This window comes from Pezoporus wallicus, unplaced genomic scaffold (genome assembly GCF_028554395.1).
Source record: "Pezoporus wallicus isolate ANWC-B61680 ecotype Strahan unplaced genomic scaffold, APGP_CSIRO_Pwel_v1 contig_2908, whole genome shotgun sequence".
NCBI classification, from domain to species: Eukaryota; Metazoa; Chordata; class Aves; order Psittaciformes; family Psittacidae; genus Pezoporus; species Pezoporus wallicus.
Window position 1 is genome coordinate 4983180 of NW_026642179.1, and position 12689 is coordinate 4995868.

Here is a 12689-nt window from a genome sequence, read left to right on the forward strand (position 1 = left end):
CAAGGAAAAACACATACCAAAATAAAAGGGCAACACAAATGAACATAGTAGGAAAAGTATTTGTGCCCAGTGCAGTCTTTCCAGGGAAAAGGAATACACATGGCAACTGATGAGCAAATCAACACAAGCTAGAAATAAAACTGGGAACAAGGGTGCAGGGTCTTTTCAGTCTGGAGTTCTCACATGCAGCATTCTATAATAGTTAAAAATCTTACCTGCAGAATCTGTAATCAAAGCCTCACAGAACACACACAGCAATTTCATACTTATACAGTAGCTCAAATTATTCTAATCCCTTCTTTAAAACCAAACCAACAACTTGATCCCTGGCAACCTCATATACACATACACCACACCACCTTCCCAAGTCAGATTAAATGCTTACTCTCATGAGAGTCCTGTCCTGAGGATGTTATTTTCATCCATAAAAAAAATTCTAACCCACCAGTCTGCTTTAGCGCCCTTAAGATTAAATAAAAGCCTTAAAAACAAATATGCCCTTGCACTTTCCCCTCCCCTAGACTCAGTCACCTTGCAAAAATAGTCCCCTTACTACTCCCATGAAGAATTTGCATCACATGCAAAACAAAATACACATGGAAGACTGCCTGGCAGATTTTCCTCTCACCTTCATGAGAAATACAAAATCAAGTACTTCCATGCATTTGCAATACTGTAAGTTCTTGCTTACCACTGCAGGTGGCTGATATCCTCCATGCTGTTGTGACTGCACTTGGCCAACTGAAGCTGCGTATCCCTGGGCTGCAGCTGTAGAGATTGACTGGTCATGCTGGGAGCCATACGATACAGTCTGTTGACTGCTCACACATGATTCGGTATAAACAGATGACCCCTGGCCACTGTCAACTGTCCCATCAGCTGCAGAAGTTAAAGATAAAATCCTGCATTTCAAGAACTGCAGTCTGGATTCACAACTCTAAAGACATTATGATCAATTAAGTATGAGATTGATGTTTCTGCCATGTCATGTGGACCTTATCAGCATTTTACCTCTTGTGATAGTTAAGCTGATTAAAAATTGTATTTGTCTTCCTCAGTACCGTAATTCCTTACCAATATGCCTTCTTCTAGCCTCTGAAAGTATCAGTAATATCAGGAGTTCTTTGGGAAGATACTTATTAGTAAACTATGCTTCCTATAAAAAGCTAGATTAGAAATAGAAGTTCCACATTGTTATTAATGATCTGGGATGGTGGGGGGGAGATTATTTTTATTAAGTTTTACAGACACATAGAAGAGGTGTGTTGTGCTGGCTGGCAGATGCACCTGAGGTAGGCACAGTAGTGAATTTAAGATCCCTATTACCTCAAGAGCAGACAGTATTTTGCTTTCTAAACTCACCATTCTAATAGGCAAATTCTCATCTGCCATCATTATTCAAATACCGATTCAAATGCGGGAATGGCAGAAGGGTAAAGTTACGAGTGCTAATTCAATTTTTCACATGTAGTATGTAAAAGAGAAAATAAAACTTTTTGCGGAAAGCAAATTCCGAGCTGAACTGCTTGTACATTAGCCTCATTTCCACCTTAAACATAACTTAACAATGTTTCAAGTGTTTCTAACAGCTCTAACTACACTGGTGCAAGCCTATACAGCCTTTTGCAGGGCCAGAATATGCTGTAACTTACAGGAGGACAGCCAAAACGAGGACTATATTCCTGCTTCAGATGCCCCAGTTTTTTTAGTGTATTAACTTAAAAGGAAGCAAAAATGATTTTTTGCTAACACGCTGTATTGTGAATTCTGCCAAGACTTAGCTCAGCTAAGGCACAGGAATGCATCTTACTTTGCTGTGCTTTTTAGTGGGCTAATGTTCTTCAGCAGACAGCAATGGCAGACAGCAGCACCTTAAGATATTTACTGCTATACCCACCAAAAGTTTAAAACTCTAAGGAGGGGAACTGTGTAAGTGCAAAAGTTCCTAAATAAACCAACTAACACACTTACAAAGAATAGATATACTGGGTTGCTGGAACTGCAGTTGTTGGTGTTGATCAGCTTCTGGCTCTTCAGGCTCCACTTGTGTAGAAACTGATGCTGAAGTAGTGGGGACAGGAGTAGTACCAGTGACAGATAAGGGATGCTTTGACCCTGCATGGGAAGCACTTGATGGTTGCTGTTGCTCCAGCTGCTGCTTCTGACTACCTTCTTCCTGAAGTTTCTTCTCCTGTTCTTCTCGCACCAACTGACGCTGCTCTCGCTTTCGTTTAATCAAAGATACCCTGTCCTTGATAGCTTTCGCCATTGTCTTGTGATCCCCTTCACAGACATAGCCAGATTCCACCTGAAGAGGATATATTCACAGAATTCAGACTGTCATTGACAGCCACTGTTGTCATGCTGCAGTATAAGCTACCACTCTCTGGCCCTAACTTCTCATTCACAAACTTCTGCAGCCGTTTTATTTGTAGATGGTAACAATAGCAAATGCAGAGACAGACTGCATTTCACTGTCAGAGAACACCAGTACTTCCAATAAGACCACCGACACTTACCATTTCCTGTGCTACATCCTCTGGGACATCTCTCTCCAAGTCAAAGGAAAACTCTATTGCCTCATTATCTTTGTATTTGCCCTTGAGTTTTTTGATGTCTTCAATTCGCAGCCAGAGTTTGATGGCAATTTTTTCTCCATCATCTTCCTCTGCTAGTTCTACCCGTACTCCAGTCTCTTCTTGGAAGAAAGCATGATTCAAAAGGTCCTTAATAGCATACCTAGTACATTGGGAAAGAATGTAGAAAGCACACAGTTATTAGTTATCACAAAATACTAGGAATATCCTTGTCTGATGATCTGAACTTTTTACATTTCATGCTTTTCCCATTAATTACTTGACAGACCATCATTCAGATTTCAATTTAAAAGCATGATGGAGAAACAAAGTGTATCAATGTACAACAACGATGTACACAAAGAACAAATCACACACTCTTCAACAGAAGTACCAACAGACTTAAGCCAACTGAAAAGGATATATATTAACTAAAATATTAAGAAACCTTGAAGAAACAGTTTAGTTTTACTGTATAGGCTGGGTTGGACAGAGCCTTGGGCAACATGGTTTAGTGGAGGTGTCCCTGCCCATGGCAGGGGGGTTGGAACTTGATGATTTTAAGGTCCTTTTTCAAACCCAAACCATTCTATGACTCTAACATTAAGATCCAACACACAACTCTTAGTCCCCAAATCAGTACAGTAACCCAAGTATGTATTTCAGTCTATGTCAAGATCTTATCAAAACCCTCATGTAGTAAATTAAGCACTAAACAAGAACCACATGGTTCCTTTTGTATTTTATACTACTTCAAACCACTTCATCTTTGTCCTGAAAGTACAAGAGACCTATGCTCATATATGCACAGCATTAACAGCAGTAGCCTAAAAGTTAACCACTTGAACTAAATGGCAAGAAATAAGTAATGCACAGCCACAAAATTTAGTTGAAATGGGAAAAAACTGCTTAAGAAAAAGAACAAATTAAAAATACACAGCAATGCCATCAGATGTAAAACTCCAGGAATTAATAGGAAGAGCTGAATAAACACCCATGAACTGATAAAACAAGCTCAGAACAGAATAGTAGGGTCTAGGGAAGGGCAGAAGGCTGAAACACTCTTAAATCAGACATTCAGTAAGCAACAACTATGTAAAAGCAGAAAACAAACCCCGCAAATAAACCATCAAAAGTAGTTACAGATTTCCTGTAAGGGTGTAAGTTAACCACTTCAAGTACAAGTCATCTTGCAGAAAGCGTGGATGAAAATCAGCAGCAGGAATTTGAAAAATACAACGTAATCAGACACAAAATGCTAACAAAATCAAAGGGAAAGGAAAAATGAAGGATTACAGAGTAACAATACAAATACCTGGGAATGCAGAAGAATTGCCCTCTGCTGTTTTACTGTCTAGGTCAAAGTTTTAATAATAGCACAATAATTTCCGAATAAACTGACATGGATGGCTACTATAGCATTTGTACTGTTCCTGAGACTGTTAATTCTCTAAAACAATAATTGAATAAGAACCTACCAAAGGATAGAAGCTGCAGAAGTAATACTGGCTTTCCAACTTTCATCAGAACAGACATAACCACAGGAAGTAACTGGATCTAGTGTCATCACTGATAAAGGACTCAGCAGTAATACCTCTTTCTGTAAATAAAGTACTTACCTTTCACCTTTGTTCTGCCGAATGCATCCCTCGATAATCTCCTTCACTTCAGGGATTGCTACTTTATCAAAGCTGGCTGGCTTGACACCCTGGAATACACAAGTAACAAGAAACTTGAAGTCTTGCTTGATTCAAGTTTTGATTATGTTTACAGACCAACTATTTTTAGTCAATAGGTAACTGTCCTGAATTCCCCACTAGCACAATTTATAGAGAAATCTGACCCCAATCTTACCGTTCACCTGTTTGTTAGTGGTTTTTGCAAATGCTCTCCCACCCCATTTTCTCAGCTACACTTCCCTAACAGAAGGCCTTGGCAGCTATGTTCTCAGTTCTCATAATAGAAAATGGAAATTAAAAACTTTTCTGTATCTTAGCTCTCCCCAGGCAACTGACTCTACCCAAACCACAATCCTGAATCCCTTCTGTTGTGCGTTCAGGAAAATGAGCTTAGCCATACAGACATTTACAAAAGTCCTTCCATAAGGGCACATTCCAATCCCTTCTGCAACACATACTAGAACCTCTGCAGGAGAGCAAACCAAGCTTTTAAGTACAATCATCTACTCAAATCAGTAAAGCAAACAGGCCATGAGATATGACCATCTGGGAATTCTGCAAAACGCTGCAGGCAGACAGCCAAGCTTCATCACTTTACCATGGCCAGAAGCTTTATTTTTGGGGGAACTGTCCATAACAGCAAAATTTGGCACTCAATTTTATTCGATTCAGCTTCAAACCTCCAAGACAGCACAATGAGAGAAAATGGAGACATCCTGTTCAACTTGTTATATGAAGAGCCACCATTTTCAAGCCAAATGATCCTGAAATCATACACTTGATACGTCTGAACTTGTGTCACTGGTAAATCATAACTACACAAAAAAAGTGAAAATCGTAGAGTCTGAAGTACAGCAATAAATGCAGTAGTAGTAAAAGCATCATAATTCGTGTCCTAACCGGAAAGTACTTCTCCCAGTACCCTAAAGAGTACTGCTGTCCACCAAATGGGGACATCAAGACATGAACATTTCCCCTTCCTCTATTGTCAGCAGGAAACAAGTCTTGAAATGGAAAGGTTTGAGTCTCTGAACCAGACCCTTTGCAACCACAGACCTTCATTTAACTGAACATGAAGACTTAATGAATTCTAATAATTTCCATCTACACTTAGATATTTTTCCCCCACGTTGGTCAGACATGGCAGTATATTTGAGTTCATATGTTCACTACCTAAAATATTCTCTACCACAGTCTCCCAGGAGAGGGCACAGTCAACATCAACTTTAACAGATGCAAACTGAAGACTGGGGAGAAGCACAAGAGTCCAGTCTTTCAGTGGGCAACACTGCTATTTGTCACTGTTTTACATAGGTGTGGTATCTGAAGTTTTTAAAAGGAAAAAAAAAAAAAATCCACTATAGAAAGACACAGTTTTTCACTTGACAAAAACTTTCTGTTACAAGAACATTCTGATTATCTGTTTCTTTGCTCTACAATTTGCTCTTAAGAAATTCTAACAATTGAAATTCACAGAAGAGTATACTGTGACTAGTTTAAGTCCCGAAACATGATCTGTCAGCGAACATTGGCTTAATGCTTTTCATAGCTTCACTGAACATTAAGATTTTTGGAGATCAATGCCTCAGCTGATAAGACACCAAACCGAAGTTTGGAATGGGTAAATTTAATATTGTAACCAGGTCATATCACAATTCTCCAGCTTCCTAGTAGGACACAGCAGAGATTTATAAAAGTAGTTTCAGTGTTTACTACTGGCATCAAGCACCTGTTCATGTGTGGCTCTGCTCGCATAACAGACTTTGCAAAGACACCCACTTTTAATTATGATCAAGCTTAAAATGGTCCCAGGAGTTCAGGCTCATATGTAGAGACTGATGTTTCTATACTTAATTAAATGCTCTCCTATATATACATACATATACATATGTAACTTATGCAACAATTATTCAGCTGCATACTCTATATATTTGTATCTGAATTTGCTATGTTTAACTCATCTAGCTCTCCTAAATAGCTCGAGTCCCCCACAGAGCAGCAGCCTGCATGTATGTTCATTTACACTGTGCCAGCAGAAGGAAGGTGTCACATCTGTGACAATCTTATTTCAGAAAATCTAAAAGCTAAACTAAGACAGCTGTATAGCAAAATATTAACATAAAGGCAGAACATGAATTACCTTGTTAACTCTTTCACCAAGTACTCTGTTCTTGTGCAAAGGCTAAGAACGGATTTTAAAATCCGTGATTTAGTCTGCTATTCTGTATTTTTCCATTCTGAAAGAAATACTAAAATCTTCAAGTCCTTCCAAGAGGGTCATTTTACAATAACCCACTTTGTGAATTCCAAACCAGGAGTTCAAAGAGACACTCCCACCAGCCTCTTCCAGCATAGTTTCTTTATTCCTAACTGTTGCTCAGAAAACCTGGGAGAACCTCACACGAGGGCCTAAAACCAACAAAGGATTCTGTGTTAAAACAGCTACCTATTTCTCAGTTTGTTGCACAGCCCATGAGAAGGGTTGCATAAGCCTGGTCTACAAGTGCTGGCCAAGTGCCCCCTACACTGAAGTTCAGGGCACTTAAGTACCATCAGCCTTTAAAATTGCTTTTTTGTTTCCTCCTCCAAGCACTAGGGAAAGTGTCATACTATTTTACAAAACAAGACAGAGGATACTAGGAATAAAGATCAATAAACACTGAACCCTTTTCTACCCAGAGCTGCCTATACACCTTAATCTGCCATCACAGAGAAACCAAAGGCAGGCCAGGCCCTGCAATTCACATAACCTTGATGTGTCCTTAAGAGCACATGAGCTATGCAGCCAAGCATACCTTTACTAGTTTCTGAACCCAAAGGCACCCAAGCATGTGCTAAGCCATTTCGTATTTCCAAATTTTCACCATACTTATGGCAAGATGGTCACATTCATACAGGTCTCTCCTGGTCCTCAAACTCCTTAGAAGAATCACAACTCAAATCTTTGAATCTACTACTCTTATTCCCCAGTGGCAGTTTAATAAGAACACCCCAAACCCACTAGCATTTTTTCTGAGTTTGGTCAAGAAATAAAAAGAAGAGCTCTTGCGGGGAAAAAAAGTGGAGATAGGTGTAACATAAAAAGTCGTCATTTTCTCAAGCTACCACCTAAAATAGCATGAAGCAGCAATGCTGCTGTAAGCAACAGCCTCCTTTTCCCCATCTCCCATTCCCACACCTGTGCCATTTCCTCCTTTTTACCAGCATACACATTTATAGAGCTGCAAAATCAACCAGATCTCTGTGTTTATCAAACTTGAAACAAATACAATCCAAAAAGCCTGCAGCCATTTCCAGTGAGGTGAAGCTCCCCAGTATGTTTCCCTACATGGTTGCACTAGCTCTAAGCCTTACAGAAGGAAAGTGATAGTGCATTAACTAACAAGGTCAGGACTGCTTCTTTTGAAAGTAATGCCAACTTAAAATAAAACCTACTAAATACTAACATTTTGAGAGCAACTCTAAAATATGGGCATATATGTAGATAGCACAAAGCCCAAATGATGCAAAACTAAATACCTGTCTTGCAGTCTTCATATTAAGCTTAAGAAAATATTTCACATTTCATTTATCTTAGATGTGGCAGTTTGTCATTTTATCAGATTTTCATGAGGTGAGAAAAGTATGTTCCAAATTTCATATTAACACGGGGTTTTGATCCATTAAATGTAAGTTAGGTACTCTTAAAAAAACCACTAGATTTTCAAGGTATTTTAAACACCAAAGTATAAGCTACTTGGAACTATTTATTTTTGCCTAGAGAGATTGAGTATTCTGCATTAGTTAGTTCACCAGATTGCTGTGTCAGAGGTTTAGCACCTCATTCTAATGGTGCAAGAGATACTGAAAATATAATTTACTTCATAAGAGAAGGTGCAATCAGTGCTGCTTAACTTTTACACCAAACCAAAACTGAGACAGAGGAAGCATTACATAATCTCAGCAATCCTACATTTATAAAAATCATTCATTCTGAACACCACCACAGGTGGAAAACAGCAAAAGCAGTAAGTGTTCCAGCCTTACTGGTTGGGATTTTAACCTACATTTCAAAAATTACAGGGACTAAAATACAGTCAAGTTTAAAAGCCGAAGACTCAAGCAATGCATAAGTAAAGCAGTTCAGCAGATGTCAAGAATACTGACTGACCCCCAAAGTCCTTTCCTGTGGCTACACACACTTCACAGAGCTGAAATTCTTACTTACCTCTTTAGTGCAATCCTTGTGAGAACAGCAACAGTGGGAATTAACAATTACAAATACAGGACAAATCTCTCTTCTTGTAAAATCCATCAGGAAAAGAGAGACACACACACCAAAGAGTGAGTTAGGTGCTAGTTTCCGATGGGAATTTACTAGGCTGTGGACTTAACGCACAGCGGAAGGAAAGCAGACATCTAAGCTAGAAGGAAGCATTGTTATCTGTTTGACACCTCTTGAACCTTTCCAAGTCCAGTACATGAGGCTGCAGAGATCTGAGCTTAATGTTTGCTTTTACCACTTGAATACTGAATAGAAAGAATCAATATAAGCAAGAGGTAAGAGTGTTCTTTTCTGCCTGCCCAGCTAGCTGTACGAAGGAGGAAGAAGAGGCAATGCAGCGATCCTTTACTTCCCGTATGTCCCGCCCCCTGCTCTGCCTATTCTCCACCCATGTTTTCTGCAGCACTTTAAGGCTGCATGAAGGATCACCACCAGTTCACTCTTGCTGTAGCAGAAATACACTTGTAAATAGAGGGGAACAACAGGTCAGTCAGTGTGTTGTTCCATGCCAAGGTTGCTGACACTAGCTTTTGTACAGGGGGATGAAGGCAGCTTCTGTTTCTCCTCTTCTTTCCACAGAGCTAAGGAAGTACACATATAGCTGACTACAATTTAATCCTAACAAAACACAAGTTAACACTAGGATAATATAATAAATTCCACCTCCCTCCTTCCTACAATCACATTCTGCTACGATTGGCAACATCATCTGGTTTCCTTTTACTGGGTGCTTAATGTAAGGAAATAGGGATTTAAAGGTGATTTTCAAGTGGTTGGACAAAGTTAGAGAGCCTCACTGTTGCTTGTTTTATGCCACATGCACACAAATAATCCACAGACCTGCATCTTCTAATACCTCTTGCTAGACTCCAAACCTAAACCTGAAGTCTAACATATTTTTTTATGCCCCCTGATACCTAGTTTCAAACAGCCATCACAAAACTTGTTTACTACAGAAATAAGCTTTGCACTGCTTCAGGGCTTTTGGATTTTGTTTGGAAGGGCATAAGGAGCAATACTAAGAAAGATCATGTACACCATTATAAAGTGTGAAGTGAGCAAATGAATTTTGACCAACTAGTGATAATAAACTGTGATAAAATTCAATTTCAAGTTATCAAGATCATTTTTCACCCCAGAATAGCACACTTAGTTCCTCAAGTATACCACAATTATACCACTGTTATACCATACGACAGCAGTGTTGCAAAAGCAACACTTTCAGATCCTTTACTGGATATGCTAGAAATCCTCTCTGCCACCTGCTGTGGAACTTTAAAGGGGTCAAGGGAAAAGGAGCCATTAAAGATCATGCTATGCTGCCTGGTCTTCCAGATGCTTGGCTAGGTATTTTATACACACACACACCCCCCACACCCCCCCAAATCAAGTAACTGTTGATTATAATTTCAATTTTAGCAGTGCTTACTGGTATCATGAATAAAGTCTGTTGGAATTTCGCTTGCAATTTTTTTTGTTGTTACAGTCACACTCAAACCACACAGACACACTGCAGTCAAGAAAATCTACTTCAGTGGAATAGAAGTCCCATATTTTGCACACCTAATTAAGGCCACACTTTTCTGGGGTACACTGCATGACCTGCAAAGAACATTAAGTGATTCAGCTTTTAACAAGCACAGCGTCTACCTGTTCCAGTCTAACCACAATTCTCACTTGGCTTTTTTCAAAGGTGCTGCAACTGCAGAGCTTGAAAGGAATTCTGCTGTAACTGATTAATCTTCTCAAACAAAATGTTCTAACATTGCAGTCCAGAGGCTAATAGAATCAGTAGCAAAGTCAAGTCACACAACAAAGTAATTAAAGTCTCTGTATTTTCTTTTTCCTAGGTTGTTACCATGCTAGTTTGAGCCAGTCCCAGGCTGCCACAAACCATTAATTCCAGGAATTTAGACAGAGCATATGATTCCAGTGGAAAAGAAGCCAATGATCCTACCTCCTTCCCCATAGTCCCAAAGAAGCCCCCAGGCAACGGAATATATAGCAGTTAAATTGGTTTACCCCATGATCTTCTAAATTCCACCACCTGCTATTAGTTACTCACCCAGCCCTCAAGACCTGCATGTTTAACCATTTCACTACCTTTTCCATCTCTAACCCTTCATCTTAATCCTGCTTTCTGTTCTAGAATCAATCTTTCAGATTTAGTTATTTCCTTATTTCATACAGGGTACACCTATAACTCTTTGACAATTCTCATCTCAGTCCAGTCAAATACCTATTGTGAAAAGGAAGACTTTAGCTTAAGAATTACTCAGTTCAAAAGTGTTATGTGTTGCCTGCAGATGGATTTTATTGGTCTTGTTAAAAACAAGCTAGAGTAGTTGAGACTGCAGGGAAAAAGATTTGAAACAATGCAACACAATTTAACAGAACTGAAAGTTTAGCTTATCTGATTTCAGTTTTCATAGCAATTAATTCTGGACAATTGATAATTCTGCCAAGAATTAAATCTGTAAATCCTGCAGAATAAACTCTGAACCAGATCACTATCCTAACAGAGTAAATAGCACTACTGCAACACAAGCAGTAGGAGCCGATGAAAGTTTCCAGTGAGCTAGAGTTAGTTCATGGGGCCCTATTTAGATTAGCAGGAGCCTAGTTCTCTTCTCATCACAGTCAACAATTGCACATTTTGAGCCTAAATACCTTTTTAACTTGACTGATAGACTATCATCCAGCTCAGAATTCATCTCTTGGCTATTTGAGAGCTCTATGTCACTGAAATAGCTTAAACAGTTGGTCTTCACCCTCTGTGATGCAGGTGTGTAAGTAATCTAAATCCTATGATTCTCCAATTTCCCCAGACCAGCTGTCTTCATGACTTGCAGCAGATAACCATGTATGCCCAGATTTCACAAACACATTGTGAAGACAATAGAGATGCTGTAGCATTTATACAGGCCTGCTTGCTGACTTGTCACAATTCAGAAACTCTTTTCCTCCCCAATCTACCACCTACTCTCAAAACAGTTTCTGAGGCATTAAAAGAGGACAGTCACAACAGTGAAAAAAAAAACTCCACAAACATACATTATTAAAGTTGCTATACACTCAAGGTATACTTGTATTTTGATTGACACACCCACATTAACTGCTTGTTCCTAAAGTTTATGAGGTTACTTAGAAGAAGCACCTAGTCATTTGTACGTGATGATCTTTGGTGACAAGTATAAAATAAAGTCCTCATTTGACCAGCCATTACTGCTTGCTATCACCTCCACATGTGTATTCTACAACTGAACTTCAAGGCCAGGAACCACAGGACACTGCCACTACTGCTTACCCAACTTCTTTGACAGTATCACGACTTATTTTTACTCAAAGCCAGAGAATTTACAGCATTAAAAGCCTTACAAGAGCAATAGAGTAGGCTGCAGTTCTCTTGTTTCCACACAGTTAAGTTTGAACATGAACTAGTTGTAACTCTTCCTAGAAATCACTGAGATCCTCTCCAGCACTCTCAAGTAAAAAGAACACTGCATTTGCTGGTAATACTGAAACTTCTGCTATGCACTACTGCTGAATATACACCGTAACTTAACAACTACCCCATTGACTAATTATCCAGCCCAGCACACAAGGCATTTTAAGTGGTTACTTCAGCCACTGTACTTCTCCAAGTAAATAAAAATATCAACCTATTTCTGAAGTCCTAAGAATCTGAAGCTCTTATGACTAGTTAAGCAGATGGTTTTAGTTAAAAAGTAGATTAAGTAATCACAGCACCTACTGTAACTGCAGCAATTCTAATGACTTGAAGAAATTACTTAAATCCTAGAAGAGGAAGTTTTGTAACTGCAAGGTAGGACCCAGTTCCTTAGTGTATACCTGGCAAACAAAAAGGATACTGGTGCATGTAATAATGAAAAGGGCCTTGTTTAGAAACACACAGTATGAAGATAGAAATTCTTCTGAAACAGGAGTAAGTCTGACTGGACAAGTGGACTGAGCACTGACTTTTCAGTTTTTACTCTTGCACAAGAGCATGAAGAAAATATCAGTTTAATCTACCATACACAGTTCTCTACCCTCACACTTAGGAACAGGGTTGCCTCCTTCATCATCCAAACAAGAATATGCAGTGGTGAACATCTTGAGCTAGCTGAATGTCCCTTTGCTTTACTGGGACATCAGCTTGGAAATGGC

General features: G+C 39.2%; 1 protein-coding gene across 12 annotated transcripts in view; it reads right to left on the minus strand.

The window, feature by feature from the left end:
• The window catches only part of WNK1 (WNK lysine deficient protein kinase 1), a 105793-nt gene that overhangs the window by 42007 nt on the left and 51097 nt on the right, over positions 1-12689 (minus strand). For all 12 annotated transcript variants that reach the window (XM_057427980.1, XM_057427986.1, XM_057427982.1 and 9 more), the window contains 4 exons: positions 4196-4284; positions 2520-2739; positions 1972-2308; positions 692-879 (listed from right to left, as the gene is read on the minus strand). In XM_057427980.1, the coding sequence (XP_057283963.1) occupies positions 692-879; positions 1972-2308; positions 2520-2739; positions 4196-4284 (834 nt within the window). The remainder of the gene's footprint in view (positions 1-691; positions 880-1971; positions 2309-2519; positions 2740-4195; positions 4285-12689) is intronic.